Raw genomic sequence first — 19,465 nt, forward strand, 5'->3', positions numbered from 1 at the left:
GGCTCCATGCAGCGAGCCTGATGTGGGACTTGATCCCAGGACTCCAGGATCATGCCCTGGGCGGAAGGCAGGCACTAAACCGTTGAGCCACTCAGGGATCCCCTGGAAGTTTTCTAAGTCACAGAATCTTCTATTTTAAAATTAATTCTTTCCAATAAGGCCATTAAAGTTTACCATTAATGGCTGAAGTGTAGATCTAGAAGTACCCAAGTAGGAAGGGGGATAAAAGGCTGACACGGAACAAGGACAGGTATTTTTTAGTTTGTGAAGTGCAGGCACCGGGGTGGTGGTGGAGAAGTCAGCAAACAACAAGGCAAGGAACCACCATAAGAATTCTCAACTTTCAAAGTCTCACTTATAGTTGTTGTTTGTTTAGATTTTATTTATCCATTTGACAGAGAAAGAGAGAAAGCAAGAGAGCATGCGTGAGTCAGGGAAGAGCAAAGAGGGAGGGAGGGAGATAACCAGACTCCATGCGCAGAGCCTGATGCAGGGCTCAATCCCATGATCCTAAAATTATGACCTGAGCCAAAACCAAGAGTCCAAAGCTTAACCAATTGAGCCACCCAGGTGCCCCTACCTAATAAGAGCTTTAACTGAAGTAAGCAGAATATAAAATTACAAAGGAATGTTAGAGATTAGAAAAATAAAATAAGGATAAATAATAAGCACAATTCCTAAGAAGAAATATAAACAGTAATGTTATGTTGGGGGTATTAAGATTTATTTTGATATTTTATAAATAGATATCCTCAGTCCCTAAGAATAAAGTTAATGTATTTCAGAGGGAAAGGTGGTTTCTAAGTTAGGCTGATATGAAAATGGATGTGAAGATTTCAGTGATAGGGGCACATGGGTTGCTCAGTCAGTTAAGCATCAGACTTTGGCTTGGGTCATGGTCCTGGGGTCCTGGGATGGAGCCTCCAGTGGAGCTCCCTGCTCAGCAGGGAGCCTGCTTCTCCCTCTCCCTCTGCAGTTCTCCCTGCTTGTGCTTGCGTGCATGGGCTCTCTGTCAAATAAATAAGTAAATAAATCTTTTAAGGGGGGGGGATAAAAGACTTCAATGGTAACTGGGGCAGGGGTATATGTGTGTGGGGGCAATGCCAGCAGGTCTGGGAAGGACTGGGCAGAGGGGAGCTACAGGAAGTGCTAACCTGAGTCTGCCATTCTGTCATGAGACAAAAAGTCTCCAGGTCTGAAAACAAGACTGACAGGCAAAGCCAAAGCACATACAATTAGGAAGGAATGTGCCTTGTTTATCATATCCTCATGATGTTAAGAGAAAATTTACTAAAACTCAGAAGACACCTGCCTAGGATAATGGGGAACAAATGGCTCCTATGTACAGACCTATGTTTGATTTCTTTATAACTACTGATTTCTGAAAACTCGTTTAATTAAAAAAGATAATCTTAAGTTACATCCTGCCAGATCCAAACATGGCCTTTGGAGCCAATGTCGGAAACAAAATATAGCTCCTACAGTTTGATTAGGGTACAGGCACCTTCTGGGGTTGCACCAAGATACAAAGGCAGCTTGTGACAGGATGTTTTTTATGGGGAAGTCCTCGATTACGAGTCTCAGCCCAAAGACAGATTGCGGGGCTCACCGGTGTGCCAGGAGGCTGGGGGTGCACAGGTGTCGGCTGTTGCTGTGATGACTGTGGGGTAGCCACAGACGGGGGCTGGACTGGGGTTTGAGGCTGTGGGGTCACTTGGGCTGGGGCTGCTGCCTGGACTGTAGGGGTGCTCTGGGTTTGGCTCGCACTGGGCACCGAGCCAGGAGTCGGGGTGGGAGTCTGCCCGGAAGACGACACGGGAGTTGATGGCTGGGTGGGAGCTGCAGGCTGGGGAGGAGTCATCCCGGGTGCCGTCGGGTGCTGGAGAGACGGCATGCCAGCAGCCGTGGAAGCAGGAGGTGGTGTCTGGTGCAATGGTGACTGTGTCACTGGTGGGCAGGGCAGCTGGCTGGCCTGGGGCCCAAGCATGTTCAGAGGGTTAGGAAGAGCAGCACCAGGCACCTGTCCCTAATAGAGAGAACAGAGTATGTTAAAATTATTTTCCCATGTGAAAATGTGACAACAGATTTGAAGAATTAAATGCACGAAAATCTAACCATGGCTTCTTGGTGAGGTCTGCTGGTTTCAAGGGAATGTGCCATTTGTAAAAATTCACCCAGCTGTACACTTACAATAATGTGCACTTTCCAGTGAAGTTAATGCTGTGGAATGCTTTCTTATATTGTGATTTATAGAACTGCTGAAACCTCTGGCTTAAACTAACACATATCCATTCAGCTTACTAGCTTTGTGCTCCAAAACATCTACCCATAGTTTAGACCACTGGAAAAGGTATTTTTCTTTTTATTTATTTATTTTTTCTTTTTAAAAAGAAATTAATTATTGAAACACTAAAATGTTTCAACAAAGTGATTTCCAAATGGAGACTTGCTTCATATTATTTGGACTTTTTAAAAAAGTGATTCCAAATCACTGCTTTAGAGCAGGGGTCTGCAAACTAATGCCCATGGCCCAATCCAGCTAGCTGCCTGTTCTTATAGTAAAGTTTTATTGGAACACAGCCACGCCCATTCATTTATGTGTGCATGACTATGCCTATGGCTGCTTTTCTACCACAACCATGGAGCTGAGTAGTGAAAACAAAGACTCTGTGGCCCACAGAGTTGAAAACATTTACAGAAACAAGTTTGCTATTCTAGAGCAGTAATGTGCTACAGAAATGAAGAATTAATAAGTATTTAGTGAGTAAATTTAGTGTAGTTAATGACCTTTTTTTTGTAACAATACTTCATGTAAAAAATGAAAACATGAATATTATCTTCCAGGGGAAGATTTGGTCTATTCTAAATACATGCACATGTGTATATAGCAACAATCTGATATATCACAATTAATTATCAAAAGAAAAAAGGCACTAAAAAGAATGGAAAATAGTTTTCTTCAGCTTTAAACAGAGTACTTAAAAACACGACGAGAGAACTATTCAATCAATCCAGTTAGCGGACCTCACCCAGGATGACAAGCTCAGAGAGACAAACAATAGGACACACCAACCAAACTGCCAGGCTGTTAACAGGCCTGTCCTCACTGTAATATTCAAGGTCTCTCAGGATCACACGTGAATTTAAAACACACAACTAAAAACCAAGAAAATGAGAACGAAAAACCCAAAACCCAAAAAACCACAATCCATTCCGTTTGGTATGAAGTTGAATGATGATAAGAGTCATTCTAAAGAAGGTAAAAATAACAAAACTGAATGGGGGTTAAAAAAAAAATCAAGAGATGCTCAAACGTAAAAATAAAATGTGTATTCTGGAATTCTAATCTCATAAGACATGCTTGAGTCAAGAGGAAGTGGGGACCCCATCACTGGTGCACGGTACCTGTGGCACGCCTGTCTGGGCTGCTGGCTGCCCCATGCCTACACTGTTCACACTCATCGTCCCACTGGAGGACTGGAACTGGTTCTGTGGCAGGAATTGGTTCTGCGCAGGTGCCTGGGCCATAATATTGTTGGCATGAGTGCCCATCATGTTCGGAGGCTGAGGCATCCGGGAAGGAGAAATGGCCATCTAAAAGACAAGTATCATCAAGAGATCAGAGGACGAGAGCCAGAGTCTTGAAGATAAACTGGGAGAGACAGAACTCTGAATCCTCCCTTCCCTGTGGAAAGAGAACCATCACTGAGACCTTCTGGCTCCCAGGCACTCCGCATGCTTCCTCATGCAAGGTCTCCAAGGAACCAACTTCAAATTTATCTCTGAATAGAGATCAATAACATGCTATACTTTAAAGGTCAAAATACACCTTTTACGACTTCTCTGAAGCGTTAAGGACCTCTCAGCGACATATCTGAGATTGCCCACTCCAATCTCAGAACTTGTATCTTCTCATGAAGCCCCAAGTCCCTATGAATTTATTATCCCAATAAAAAACAATGGCCAAATAATTCTCATTTATAGTAATGAAGACCAAAAAGAGAGGGACATATGAAGTAAATAAAGCACAATCAAATCCAGAGGACCAAGCACCATAGGATTCTTGGATCTACAATTTCACTGTGTAGGGAATTTTTCTTATTCAAGCAAGGCCTTCTCAGCACAGCTGAGGCAAAAGGAAGCACTTACCCCTGGAACGGAGCCCATGTTGTTCATCGGGACAGAGTGGTTCATGGGGGATGCTGCACGTGGTCCCATGGGAGCTTGTGGCAACTGTACATTCCCCAAGGACATTGGGGTAAATGAATTCATCCCTGTAAATGCACCCACAATGATTCATTAGAAAAAGCACCCACAGGAAAATAGTTACAACGTGCCAAACTCTAAGCAAAATAAGTTAGAATATATATGCAAGATGTACAACAGAAATCACCCAGCAAATCAGAAAACATGGTGACGTAACACTTATCAAATACAAAAAAATGGCACCAATATGGTGGTGAGAGTGGTTTGGTGGGGTGAGGGCAGGGCAGCACAAGGGGATGAAGGGAGAAAGTCAGGTGAAGCACCAGTGAACAAGGTGGCACCAGGAAGGTGCTCCTACCCTCCAGGAAAGAGGTACTGGCTAAGACCAGGGCACCCATCGGTGCCAATCTCCCTAACACCTGCAAGAGCACATGGCTCCCTTCTCTCCTGTCTGCCCCGTCAGCCCAGGCCTCCTGGCTCTTTGGCTGGGTTTATATTTATTGTTAGAATCTGGGATGAGACTTGAAATATGGTTTTAATTTTATAAGCATGTTCAATGTTTAGAAAGTGCCCAAGGGTCAGCGATTCTCAATCCCAGCCTCCTCTCTCCAGAGTGGGAAGCTCTCCCTTTTGTGGCTACCTTCACCTTCCCAGGGGTATCCACAGTCCACAGGAGTGTCGCACTATGAAAGTCACCTCACTGGCTGCTAAGTGTCTCCGGACCACAGCGTCTCATTCTTCCTTACTGCCCACAAGCCTGTGAACTCTGCATCTACACGTAAAGCTCTACATCAATGCTGGTTCAGGCAAGTCTGAAGACTGATACTGGAAATCTAACAGAATCCTTGAGGTGTTGCTTGAACACTGGCATAGATGTGAGCAGGTCTTAGAGAACATGTGCCTCCCTCAGCGTTACCTTCAAGGACACCTAGAAATGTCACCCTAACAAAATGAGTATCTGCATGGGGCCAAGAAGACTTTCTAGGAATCCTCTCCTTGAGAATTTTATGAACAAGAAAGAGAAAGAGGCAGTACTGAGAAACAGTACCACAAAGAGCCCCTCTCCTCACAGGTAAGGGAGGTAGGTGCTTCGCTCTATGACTCCTTCCATATATACTGCTCAACAGCCCTCCTCAGATCCCCAATAAGTACAATCTTTCATGTCATCCCTTATGCAGGATTCAGCTACATTCTGAAGGCTCCATTTCCCTGACTTCTTGGTTTCCTTCATTCTTATACATCTAGTCCACTGAAACAAGATCCGGAAGTCTCTCCTGAACATCAGTTTACCTACCATGTCTCTTCGGTAGGCAATGAAGATTACCACAGCTTTTTAAAAGTTTATTTATCTTTTGAAGTAATCTCTACACTCAATGGGGGGCTCAAACTCACGACCCTGAGATCAAGAGTTGCATGTTCCCCCAACTGAACCAGCCAGGTGCCCCAAGATTACCACAACTTTTTAAATGATCTCTTCTCCCCTCTCAGGACTACTCTGCATATAGCAAGAGAGCAAGGTCTTGCTTTGGAACCTCCTGGATAACGTCGCCACCTTATTTTACAACCTATAAAAATGTCCTATTGTTCAAGTCTTGATGTAACAAAAGCTGTAAAAGGCTCAAAATGCTCCTTTCTCAAACTCCAATGACCATTTCAACCACAAACACCATAGAATCTCAATTTGAGAAAGAACCTTTAAAAGTGATTCAGGCCAGCTGCCAGCACATCCCTGCCTGAGGAGGAGCACAAACACTCTTTAGCCAACACCCCCCTCACCGCCTGCACCACACCCTGCCCCAGGCCAGCTCAAGGTTCTCTTTTGCAGCCTTCCAACAGGTTTCCTTCCCCTACAACACAGTTTTTCAAGGAAACTCTTTCTAACAGTAATATCCTCTCCTGTCCATTAAAAAAAAAAAAAAAAAAAAAAAAAAAGCCAAACCCTACTTCTCATCTCCTGGGAGAGCTTTCCTATGGTGTTCTAACTCCCCAATATCACAGATACTCCTATTGCCTGTGGAACTGAATTCTGATCATCAGCAAAAGGAATGGAGTGACTAATAAGGAGCTGTAAAGAAATGCAGAGGGCAAAGAACAACAAATCAACTTTGGCAGCTACTGAATGTTAAACCAAAACATGATTCACAACAACAGTTCAATACCTTGGGACACCTGCACGCGGTTCACTGGCAGGGGCATGGGTCCATCTGCAATGGCAGAAAAAACCTGCTTATTTAAAATAATCCTTCATTTGGGAATAAGGAATTTTACCTTGAGAACTTCAAACTTAAAGGGAAAACCAGTGAGTAGGTACGAAAGCACTGTGCATTCTGATGCCAGCACACCCTCACAAGGCCTCTCCAAAAATGGGCCAAAGTGGAAGGCCATGGCCACTATCATATAGCTTCCAAAGGGCGAAATCCCCAAGAACATAGTTCTGGAAGCTTAGAAACACACCCCAAACCCAAAAGGGAAAACAAGCCAAGAGACTGAGGGCTGGCAGAAGGAAGTGAAGTCCTTACTTGGAGGCCTCACAGGCTGTGCCTGCGGAATCCCTGGGGGCTGTGCCCCAGGGGCCGGCAGGGCAGGCTGGTTACCCAAGATGCCTTGTTTGTGCAAACGTGACCTCCGTTTCTCTTCTAGTTCTTTTTGTATCTTGTAGATTTTTTCTGCCAGTAAGTGATAGTATTCATCCTAAAAAGCAGTAACATTCAATATTAAACAGCCAAAATTGTAAAAAACAAAAAAAAAACCCAAAACCCAAACCCCAACCTGTTTTATATGTTTTAACAGACTAACGAACTTTTAAGTATGTTGTTCTGTTGTGTTTTAAGTAAGCTCTAGACCCAACAGAAGGCTTGAACTCATGACCCTGTCATCAAGAGTCGCATGTTCTACTGGCTGAATCAGCCAGGCACCCCATTATCCAGCACTTCTAACCAAGAAAGCTAAGGCCCAACTTATTGTTGAACACCCAGTGACATTACAGGACTTATCAGACAAGAGGCACTAAATGCACACTGCATTTCATTCCACAGGTCAGTCTTGGATATTGGACACTGGCAGTAACCCAGTATAAGCATTATAAACAGGCCCGCTATAAAGCACATCCATGGATAAAACACAATTTTACATGCCTTGTTCACCACTGTAGTGGTGACATTTGTAGTCAACCAAGGGCTGTGCAGGGGTCTCTCTAGTCAGTGTCCTTGAGGTGATTAGTCTACGTGACTAACAGATCTCCCCGTTTCCAGACAATAAGCCAGATGGATGCAGTTTTTTCTACGGTACGTGTCATGTGGCTCAAACATGTATGGCAACCTACCCTGCTGTTGGCTGACTCATACATGTCCCCTTCCACTTTCTTAGCGTAGGCCACCAGGTTCTCCATGCGGCGATCCTTTAGGGCTGCTGGGTCAGGGGTTGGAAAGATGGCTTGGACGCTGCAAGGACAACATGCTGTCAACAGACTTTCGAGAAACCATCAGTATCCTGCTATTTTATACACGATGACACACACACAGAGAAACAAGACCATCTACTTAAGGGCACTCAACGTACCGCTGAGAGAAATGCCAAATCTCACTTGCCCAGTATACAAACACACAAATGAAGTCACTTTCTGGAGACAATGCTGACTTGTCAATTTATGTATACATTAAACATTATTTTGCTATTTACAGTAAGTGCTAGATCATTTCAAGAATAATAAAATTTTAAACTAATTTTTAAAGATTTGTTTGAGAGAGAGAGAGAGAGAGAATGTGAGCAGGGTGAGGAGCAGAGGGAGAGAATCTTAACCAGACTCCCTGCTGAGCGTGGAGCCCAACACAGGGTTTGAGTCTTTGATCCTGAGTTCATGACCTGAGCCAAAATTAAGAGGTGGATGCTACCCAGGCACCCCTTGAACTCCCTAATTTTTAAACTATTTATTATAAACAATTTTCATTAAGATGGAGGAAAAAAAAAAACACTCCAAGGAAATTAAACTAATCATTTTCACCTTCAACTTAACTAGCTCGAGAAAGTTAACTGTTGACTTCCTGTCTGTTAACATACTGTATGTGGCGCTATCATGCCCTCTGTATTTACTGGGCCCAAATTCACCCAATTCTTATGGGCCTCCACAATTATAATCCTGAACTCCAAAACAAGGCAAAGCTTCTGAGCTAATAAGCCCAGTGCCCTGTTGCATGCCAGAGCTCAGAGGATGGAAGGTCTGGCCACATTAGGAGTCTTAACCTTTGTGACAGGGGTCAGAGTTTATGTCCTTCCACAGGGAAGAGCCATGGATGCTCTGACATCTCCTAAATGGGATTCTCTGGCCTGCCAGCAGTGGCTGTGGCTCCATGAACGAGTGTATGACCCTCTTCAACTTCTAGGGCACTGTCATCTGGGACTCAGAGGACCATTTAGGAATTAAATCAGACATCAGTTAAACTGCCAAACTGTCCCACTGCTGTCAGCCACAAAGTATCTCCATCATATGTGAGTACAGGAGAGGTAGGCACATACAGTTTATGCACTAGATGGCTCCGCAGGTCCTGAGTGACGTGTTCATGCCAGCCTTTCCGAACACCAGTGCCGGAAGGAGGGGCCGCTGTAGGCAGAGTGCTGAGGGTCCCAATGTTTGCAGGGCTTGAGCCATCGCTCATCAGTGGGCTAGGGGAAAGAACAAGAACATACAGTACACCTACTGCAGTGGAGCAAATGTGCTTCATTTACATGAGGTCTTTCAACCACATCTGACTTTTAAAAATCAGACAGCCAAGGTGTGTGTGTGTGTGTGTGTGAGTGTGTGTGTGCATATATATATATTTGCAGTTTTGTTATACATGTTATATATATATATATAAAACAAAAACAAAACCATGTTTATTATTTGTTCTACATTTATAATAGTAATAATAAAAAGGCCCCCGCCCCCCATTTAAACTATCTTCACTATCACACATTTAGAAACTATCACAGTTTTGTGATTCCCAACCCACTTTCACATGCTACTGTCACGCAGATAGGAGCGGACTAAAACTTGGGTCTTACTTTGTAGCCCCAAGGGATGTCGGAAGAGCTGATTCTGAAATCAAGTTTGGCGGCTGTTGATCTGTTGTTATTCCTCCTGCTGGAATGTTCATTGGGTTATTTCCTTTAAAGACAGAAAGAAATCAACCAACTCCTAAATTACAATATACACTTCAAAGTTTTGATAATATAAACAAGTCACCACAAAAGTAAGTAATTCTTGAGTTATAACCACAGCCACTATGGCAGGAACTCTGCAAACTCTATTTTCAATAATGTAATCAACTTGCACAAACTCAGTTGCAGACTCCTTCTCACTGCATTTTATAACCAAAATCAGGCATTTCTGTGGAGGTTATTTGGTATTATACATGTACTCTGTGGTGGTGCAAAAAATTGTAGCTTCAGGCTTATATTCTGGCTTCATTAATATTGTGCTCTCAACAACTACACCGACCTGCCACATATACTTGTGTCAACTTTTCTTTTCCTATCAGAAAATAAAATCATAGAAATTACATGCAAGTGAAAAAATTTGTGTATTCATTTTAAAGTAGGAAAAATTGAGACGAGAGAGGCTAATAGTTTTGTCCCAAATTATACCCTCAAATAGGAGTAGTCACCTTACGACTCAGGTCTGAGGGCTCTAACCCAGTCTCATGGCCAGCAGAAGTTAGGTATGCATTAGGGCAGTTTTGTCTAAAGAGCAATAAATGAGATGTTTTTAACTGGTCACTCTTAGAAGAGTTATTTTTAAGGTTAAAGTACGTACTCTATTAGGAAAACAACAAAGCTAGCACAACAACCTTGACTTCACTTGACTGATGTAACTGCTTGGCTTAAGCTTAACTTTAAGAGCTCTGTATCAATTTAAAGAAAAATGTTAAAAATAAAACAATATGCAGAGATTGTGGAGATGTGTGAGTGAATGAGCAAACCCTGGCTAATGACGTGCTGAGATGACAGCAGGAAATGCCATGCCAGGGAGAAGGCCGAGGCAGGAGGCATTTCCGGAGACTCCTGCAAGACCACTGCCCCGGCTGGGCTGGTCATCTCCAGCTATGGGTCAGCCCATGACCAAGATGTGCCAGGAAGTGGCAGGCCACCTCCGAGCTCTCCACCAGATCAGTGGTCGACAAGTGGGACAGTCGTAATTCTAACTCATGAGATTCTGCATTCTGAGCCATGTGAAATGCCTTTATGAAAACTGTCCAGACAGGAGTGGCATAGCAATCCATGTTGGTTTGTTTTGCAAATGCTTCTCTTTTCTCAAGCCTGTAACATCTTCCCTGCATGGGCACTGCAGCCTTTCCAGGAAGTTCTTTATTTCAAACATTTAAAAGAGATCATCTTCATCATCATAACTTATATACATATTACTTTGAATTTAAAGTAAGAACAGTAACAGTAAACAGCTTTGGGTTCCAGAAAGACTTCTCATTCCCACTGCTGCATTGGATAAACAAGTTCTTGAGTGTTCCTTCACCTACCCAGGGGGTTGAGAGTCCTCATCTGCTGGTGAGTTTGAGGCTGTGCTGGTTGCTGGCCGGGAACCTGAGGCTGCAGCTGCGTCTGAGGCTGGTTCAGGTAAGGGAGTCCAAGAGCAGCGTACGCGCGCTGCATGGAGCTGGGGTCTATGGGATTTGGATTACTTAAAGAAGCGGCATTCTGCTGGCCTGTGCCAACAGAACCAATTGTGTTCTGAATCCCACTAGCTGGAGACCCCAGGATGGCTACAACAACAAACAGACAGACAAACGAAAAAGGTAAGTAAAAGGGAGAAGTTCACAAATGATTGACAAGCTACTGAGAAGCAAGTACAATTTCATCAACTCTATCTAAGTATGTCACGAGGCAACAGAACAAGGCTACTGAGAATGGAGCTGCGCAGAGAAAGGGATTCTGGCCTGGTCACCTATTCTGCACAGCAGCGCTTGAGGAGCAAACACTTGAAAATTCAAGTTTTGATCTTACAAGGCAACAGACCACAAAATCAGAGATCACTTAATGAAAATTATGTATTAAATCTAGAGACTCAGAAGTCCATTTTGGAGGAGTGGCAAACACATGAAAGAGAAAGTGTTCTCACGGGGCAGGAGGTGGTGTGTCATCTGCCATTACTGACATGAAGTCAGGGGGCCCCCTTGGCAGCTATTTTCCCTGGGGTTCTTCCCTGCTCTCCTGCACAGGTAAGAGGATTAAAGAAGAGGCAGAGGTGACACCCAGCTGGTCAATTTTGTTACTTATTTAAATTTTTTAAAATTATTTATTTATTTATTTATGATAGTCACAGAGAGAGAGAAAGAGAGAGAGGCAGAGACATAGGCAGATGGAGAAGCAGGCTCCATGCACCGGGAGCCCGATGTGGGACTCGATCCCGGGTCTCCAGGATCGCGCCCTGGGCCAAAGGCAGGCGCCAAACCGCTGCGCCACCCAGGGATCCCCCAATTTTGTTACTTATTAATAAATCTAGGACATAATCTTTCTAAAGACAAAATTGCAATTCCTCAAAACTTACATGCATAATGGCATTAACATCACACCTGTCCTCCGGTTTCCTAGCAGGAAGGCTCCATGCTAAGCTGTCTGGCTACCTAAAGCCGTTCAAGAAATACTGTACCTGACTGACTGATCTAGCTATAATTAATGGATGGAACGAGGCTTGGTGATTCTATGTGGATTTTCATTTATTCAGGTATCACTTCAGTACCACTGAGATTCAGGAACTGGCATAACCTCAAACAGCCAGCCCCAGCTTCCACCACCCGGCCTTCTGATGGCTTGCAGGGCACTCTCCCATCTGTCGGGGCGAATCCCAAAAGACCAGAGGAAAATCTGTGGCAACATAAAGAACCCCATTCCTAAGGCTTCAAAGTTAACGGAGATGACCCCAAATTTGCCTCTCCTTGGTCACTTCAACTCATCCCTCTGTCCAACCATCCAAATGTCCTCTTTTGGTGACTTACCATAAGGCAGAAGTTTATGTCCTACTATTTATTCTTAAGAGTTCCCTTCTTTCCAACTTCCCCAAACTTTAGAGTCATGTTATAAACAGGGGCTTATAATAAAACTGATACTATAACATATGATCCTTGATACATTAAGCACTAATCCCAAAGCTTTCCTTTCATATTCAGACAATTATGTGTAAAGATAATATTCTCACATTCACCCATGCAACCAGATCATAAACACTTCACATACTTATCAGAGAATTTTAATTAAAGTTATGTATATTAAAAAAATCTTGGTACTTACACATTCTATACTATTAACTTTTCTAATAAGGATATTCTGATCTCAAACTCATTAACGCTCATTAGACACAATTACACACACCAAGCACCTCATTATTATAAATGAAAAACAATTCCCAAGTACACTTTATGACAAGCATGTAACTTAGTCATGTATGATTTCTTTTAAAGTTAATACTCCCCACCACACAGACTTTCAACATGTGCCTGCCACATTCCTAAAACTGACAAGGCAAATTTTCTAAAAGAACTCTAATGTTAGGGGCGGCTGAGTGGCTCAGTGGGTTAAGCATCAGAGTCTTGATCTCAGCTCAGGTCTTTCTTTCTTTTTTTTTTTTTTTTTTTAGATTTTATTTATCTATTCATGATAGACACACAGAGAGAGGCAGAGACACAGGCAGAGGGAGAAGCAGGCTCCATGCAGGGAGCCCGACATGGGACTCAATCCAGGGTCTCCAGGATCACATCCTGGGCTGAAGGCGGCGCTAAACTGCTGAGCCACCAGGGCTGCCCTCAGCTCAGGTCTTGATTTCAGGGTAGTGAGTTCAAGCCCTGTGTTGGGCTCCACACTGGGCATGGAGCCTGCTTAAAAAAATAAAACAAAACACTGATGTTAAAAAGAAAGTAATAATGGTAGGATGATTTATTTTTCTATCATCTAGTGGTATAAGAAAGAACAGACCTAGACTATATTTGCTATACACAGTGATGAACTGTGGAGAGGAATTTAAAGAAAGAAGGTATCTATGTGGCCTTCTGTTTCCGGGTAAAAAAATAACAACCTTTCCTACAATATTCCACTTTCATCCACCCAGCCTCAAATGCCATCCTTTCCATCAAAATGCCCCCACCTTAGGGTGAATGCCACTCCCAAGCCAAAGGCCATTTATGGGGAAGCCAGAGCCTCTCATGGAAGCTCTGACACTATCACTGTATTTGTATTTATTAAATGTATGTATTTCTTTCATATAAACATTATGGTGGTTTTTTTTTTTTTTTTTTTTTTATAAAAACAAAATACACTACCCATCAGGAGACAAGTAAGCATTTGGAACTTGCAACTCTAACAATTCAGATATACGGAAAATAAAGCACAAAAAGGTAAAATAAGGTCTCTGACATTGGAGCATGGTCCAATTGGAGTCCAAATGCCAAATGCTACTTTTGAGTGACACAAATACCTCAGGGTATGAGAACGCAGATACCTACTATCGGAGTGACGGCTGGCTCCAAGAGGAGTCATCACGTAAAAGTAAACTCTTGTTTAAATTCTGTTCTGCGAGCTCAAGACATTACCCTCCCTCTTAGAAGTTCTCCTGATCTCTTGAGTGGCAGTGAGGCTTCCTATAATTCCCACAACACCTACTGGGCCTCTCTGCTTCTCTTTGGGCATTTACACTTCATGTCCTCCCCCCATCCCTCCATAGATGGAGCAAGTACAGGGATGCCTGGGAGAGAGAACACATTAACCTAATAGCCCCCCTACCCTGGAACGTACAATGGCAGCTCTGGACCCCAGAAGGAGAAAACCACACTTATTTCATCACTCCTGTACACTCCCCTCGGGGCAGCACCCAACATGGGGCTCAGCTCCAGGTGCTGCGCATGGTGCTGAGCACACAGCCCCGGAGAGCTCAGGGCGCCTGAGTGATTGTCCTCCCAGCACACAGCACCACGGGCCCTGGTGGGAAACAAAATCAAGGGGTGCTAAAAGCAGCAACGCTCATTTATCTGGCATCACTGAGAACGAGGCCTTCCACATTAATCACTTTTATACATTGACATTTACCTCTTTAAATGTCAAAACTTCTTGTTCTTTTTCCCATTTTTACATCTTCTTTCCTTTCTCAGAGCCTAATGCTGTATTTCATACACACTCTGTCACCTCACACAGTGTGGTTCTCCACCCTCTGTGTCAGTGCCATTCCTGCCAGCAGCAAATCTTCAAAATACCCCCAACATTTCCACTGCCTCACCATTCCCCTTCTGATCAATCGGGAGACTGTGACCCTGGAAATAAAGGCCAAGTTTTATAGTGGATTCTCTTCAGGACCCACCTGCCACTTGTCATGTAGGTCAAACGCAGTCCTTCCTCCAAGAACAGAGATGCACCACTAACAGGTCTTGCGCATGGGGCACACTGCGGACATTCAAATCCGCAGTCGTTCTCAGTAAAAGTGGACATGACTTCAAAATCCAATGAAAATTGACACAAACTAAACCTCAAAGCTTTGTCAGCATGGTGGGAGATATACCACAGGGCAGGAGAAGCAGCTACTAACTAGTCACCACTTAGATTTCTACTGGAGAAGTCACGATGGAATGAACTTAGACCTGCAGATGTCTTGGCAGAGTGGCTCCCATGCCCGTGTGCCTCCCGGGTGCTGGGTGTACCAGGATGGGCTTCCTTTCCAGCATCATCCTTTTTTTTTTTTTTTAAAGTAATCTTTACATCCCACGTGGGGCTCAAACTCAACCCTGATTTCAAGAGTCGCATGTTCTACCAACAGAACCAACCAGGCATCCCTCCAGCATCTTCCTAAGCATGGAGCAGGGCAGGAGGAGAAAGAAGAACACTCGAGCCCCAGGGCCAGACCTCCAGCACAGCCACTGCCAAGCAAGCGCACACAGGCGTGCAATAACTTCCCCTCAGAAGCCAAACGACCCAAAAGGGGCCACACTGTGGGACCTAGGAGAGCAGACAGAGAGCTACTCTGATGAAATACATCACCACCGACTGCTAGGGACCTAAATCAGGGCCAGACAAGCCTACTGCTCTCTACTCCTACAGCCATTCAAGTTCTAGGGCAATCTGCTCCCCATACCAAGCCCAGGCTGTCAAAAGAGGCACCCGAGAGTCCTGGAAGGGCTCTTCAGGGGGAACAACAAGGGTGTGTTTAACACTTACTGTGCCCCCCGAGTAGGCTGCTCCATGAGCAGAAGCTTTAAGGATGTAGAGCTGTACTCATGTCATGAAGGAAGGTGCTGAAAACCAGAGCAGACAGCCAGACCAGGTAGTGAGTGTCCAGCCCCTGGGGGTATTCAAGTGCCAGAGCAGAGGACTGCTGACTTAGATGCACCACCATTGTGCTGCAGCTTAGCCTGCATCTAATGTGGCTGTGGGCAGTGAGTAGGTTTGGTCTGGCTGGGAGACTGGTCCTGCAGTACCGAGTCTGACAGTCCTTATGGGATTCTGAGTTGGGAAACCTACGATTTCCCCAGAGAGCGACTCAAAACTTCTCAAGAGATCCATGACAAACAGCCAGCCCTTCAAGGCATCCAGGGCAGTGCATCTCAGCTGCTACTGTGCATACCGATTACCTGAAGTGCAGATTCTAACAGAAGAGGTCTGGGATGGGGCTTGGGTTTCTGCATTTCTGCCTCACAGCCTAGTCTGGGGACTATACTTTGTGTAGCAAGAACCTCACTGATGAGGCAACAGGAGTTCAAATAGGGATCTGGTCTTGGGTGCACACAGTCCAGTCCCCCATGTAACCCTGTGCCTGGAAACTGACAGGAAGTTAGATGCCAGGACTCTCATTAGATGTATACCTTGGAAAATCAGAATTATTCAATAAAATCTGATTATCTGTATACAGGAGGAATAGCTCATCAGTGATAACACAACCTCTTGAAAACAACTCACGGAAACATCAGACAAAATCTCAACACAGGCCGAAAAAGGTAGCCAATGGCGTGGCTTCATTTCACAGATGATGCCGGTAGGTTCTTTTGGCAGAGATGGCCACGGAAGAAGGGAGGCAGTGGTGTGTGAGCATCTGCCGGAAACAAGCCCGGAAAGCACAGCACTGGCAGGCATGGCGAGTCTCCTGGCAGCCCTCAGGGGCCCTAACCTCTGGCCACAAACTCTCTCTCCCTGTATCCCCTCGCTTGCACAGGAAGCTCTGAGTCTATGCTGGTTCTTCGGACTCCTGCGGGGTCGTTCTGTGCCGTTTGGAGCATCCTTCCATCATTACTGTACTGGAATTGGGCTCCATCAAGCCCCACCCTCCAGTACACGCTGGCCCTCCCTCTAGGACTCGACTACATCTAGTTGCTGCCCGTGACACGCTTGTCACATTGCTTGATGTATATAGTCTGAGTCGGGCCCCTGACCTGAAGCTGTCAGAGGGCTGGACCCGCACGTACTTCCTCCCTACCACCAGCACGTTCTGTTTCGAGAGAGGAATAGCAAACATGTATAGAAAGCACACTGCTGGAACTTTCTCACTCATCAGATCACATCTTCTGCCCTCAGAAAACCACAGTGCTAAGGAGAGCCAGAAGAGTACACTCAGGGCTGAAACATATTTGAGAAGTATTTAACCATTTCTTACATAAGTGCTTTCATTTCTTTTGCAAAAATATTACCAGAACCTCGTGTAAAGTTAATCTAAATATTCCCAGTGACTTTACATTATAAAATCACCCTGGTGACACCTTACATTATGACTAGTGGAAACACTGTGGTTTACCACTTCAGAGCATGTACTGGATCAATTGTCTCAACATTCAGGCAGTTATAAGGATGTTGAAAAAAAAAAACAACACAACAAACCCACATACATTTCTTTTCTTTTTTAAAACAAAAACCACATGTGTTTCTTAAAAAGAGAAATCATAAAAGTTTAACATTGTCATGGCAACACATACTAAAACCAAAAGGTCCCAGAAAAGCCACACCCCCAAATGAGAAGTTCAGAATGAAGTCCCAACTTATTATTCATGGAATGAGTATTTTGGCACTTAAAAAGCCTGTTACTGGAATCTGTCCTAAAACACAAGAAAATGTAACCACCGTAATATACCAGCTAACTAAAAATAAAATAAATAAAATAAAATAAAATAAAAGTTTTACACTAGCTCTGAGGGAAAACAGGCTTATTCCAGTAGAACTACTCTCCCAAGTACATGGTTCTGAAAGACCTAGATTCCTAGAATTTCATTTCATGAAAGAGAGGTCCTGGCAAACTGTGTATTAATCCCAATTTTGGTCAATCAAAGAAAAATTTAAGTGATTTAGGAAAGCGCCTTAGAAAGGAAACTTAGCGTGAGTCCTTCTGCAGGGAGGGAAGACGGTGGGCCCACTCAGGAGGGATGCCCATGGTGTCACCGGCGCATCCTCCACAGCACTCGTAGGAACAATGGGCTTCCTGCCGTGCCCTGTGCCCCAAGGAAATGACCAGAGACACAGCTGCACGGGCTCTCCAGGCAGCAGTGGGTTCTTGAGGCAGATGATCAAGAAGGATGAGTGATGAACACGCAACCACAAACAAGATGGTACAGAAGAGATGGAGGAAGGTGAGCAAGCCTGTATGGTGCTAGAGGTAGCAGGGAGCAGCTCCAGCCAGAGGGGTGATGTGACACTGGAGGGCATGTCCTATCTGTCCACACTGAGGGACACAATCCAAAGACCACAGTTTTACCTCTGAAATGACAGGAAAGGACTTAAAACTGGAAGAGATGCTCATCCTTTCACTGTTCTGATGCCTGCAGAGAGCAGGTGCCCCGGGGAGCCACATTCAGGCCTCCCCTAAACAGGGACCTGGGCTTCGCCGACCAGCTACAGGCTACACAGATGGCTTGAAAGACAATGAAACGATGGGAATGGTCAGGATGTGGCCAGTCCTGGGGCAGAGACTCTCAATCTGTGCTGAATAAATTGTTAATTACACAAACAGGTCTGGGAACTGCCTCTGCTTGGAGGAGGGAAAACCTCCTAGGTGTCTATAGGTGGCATTTTATGCTGACCCTTCCTACCTGACTCTTCTACCACACAGCCCTCTCCAAACTCACTTTAGGATAAGGCATTTCAATTTCAAAGTAAGTGTCCCCTCTATTCCCCACCCCCTTGAAAGTCACTGCCATTAGAGTGATGCGACATTCAAACCCTCAGATACTAAGCATCTGTCAAGACCTAGGAAGCCTCGTCATGTCTGCTCTGCGGTCACAGCGATCCACTGCTGCTGATTCTACTGTGTGTGTTCAGCGGTGGGGGTGGGGCTAATGGGGGGACGAGATTCCCCAGTGGCCCTGTGCCCTGCGCACGCTGAGAATCCGTCTCTCACTAAGCTGGGCTTCCCCCTGGTGGCACTGGGCAGCTCCACTTCCGCAGCTCTGCTCACCACTATGCTTTGTGCTAGGGATTTCTGCCCTGCCTCCTACCTCCTCTCCCGCACTCTCTTTATAAGTATCTGTTCTCACCTCCGAGCTTCTCTACCCACAATGCTCACTTACTTTGTTGGTTTCGCTTGTCACTGGCATTTTTCAAAGGGAGGCAAACAGGACAGTCATGTCGTGTGCAGTTCTTCCAATGAGAGATGATTTGTCGTGAAGATGCACAATGGGCAACTATGACCAGAAAAACAACGAGATGTTATTTTTCTATCCAGATCGTCACACTTTCAATTACACCTAAATTATAATGCCAGATTCCATAAGAAAATGGTAACACGTGTAACCATAACACAGTACAGGCAGTCCTCAACTTACAAACAGGATGCTTTCCAAAACGTTTGTAAGTAGACTGTTGAGAATTCTAAACACAAATTTCCCATAGAAGCAATGTCATGGATGATGGTGATAAAGGTTCAGCCCACAAAACAAAAACAAAAACTATCTGACTTGAAATACTGAGCAGCTGGAATGAAAGGTAGGACAAATAATAATTATGTCATGTCACTACTGAAAACAAAAATTCTATATATTATGTTGAAGGATGAAACCATCTCAATACTATTATTCAAGAAATACATACAGAGAAGCAAATGAGAAGTCTGGGGGGAGATTCTAAAGGGACGCCAGGCACTTTTCTAACTATGTGAGAGGGTAATTCTGAGTCTTCATTTTCACTCCACACTGAGGCACTGTGATTTCTTTCTAAAGGTCTAGCATGACCCACTTCTGCTTCTCCATCAGGATCAGGGTTATGCTAAGGACTCACAAATGTCACAAAGGGAGAGAGAGGGAGGTTGGGGAGAGAC

The 19,465-nt window shown here is 44.5% G+C and overlaps 1 protein-coding gene across 2 annotated transcripts in view; it reads right to left on the reverse strand.

Annotated features, from left to right (window-relative positions):
* CREBBP (CREB binding protein) overlaps window positions 1–19,465 on the reverse strand; it is a 129,382-nt gene that overhangs the window by 34,729 nt on the left and 75,188 nt on the right. For both annotated transcript variants that reach the window (XM_055341378.1, XM_055341377.1), the window contains 10 exons: window positions 18,720–18,833; window positions 10,716–10,958; window positions 9,247–9,349; window positions 8,719–8,865; window positions 7,529–7,646; window positions 6,726–6,897; window positions 6,366–6,410; window positions 4,150–4,274; window positions 3,406–3,594; window positions 1,610–2,026 (listed from right to left, as the gene is read on the reverse strand). In XM_055341378.1, coding sequence (XP_055197353.1) covers window positions 1,610–2,026; window positions 3,406–3,594; window positions 4,150–4,274; window positions 6,366–6,410; window positions 6,726–6,897; window positions 7,529–7,646; window positions 8,719–8,865; window positions 9,247–9,349; window positions 10,716–10,958; window positions 18,720–18,833 — 1,673 coding nt within the window. The remainder of the gene's footprint in view (window positions 1–1,609; window positions 2,027–3,405; window positions 3,595–4,149; window positions 4,275–6,365; window positions 6,411–6,725; window positions 6,898–7,528; window positions 7,647–8,718; window positions 8,866–9,246; window positions 9,350–10,715; window positions 10,959–18,719; window positions 18,834–19,465) is intronic.

The sequence above is a fragment of the Nyctereutes procyonoides genome, unplaced genomic scaffold (assembly GCF_905146905.1).
Source record: "Nyctereutes procyonoides isolate TBG_1078 unplaced genomic scaffold, NYPRO_anot_genome, whole genome shotgun sequence".
NCBI classification, from domain to species: Eukaryota; Metazoa; Chordata; class Mammalia; order Carnivora; family Canidae; genus Nyctereutes; species Nyctereutes procyonoides.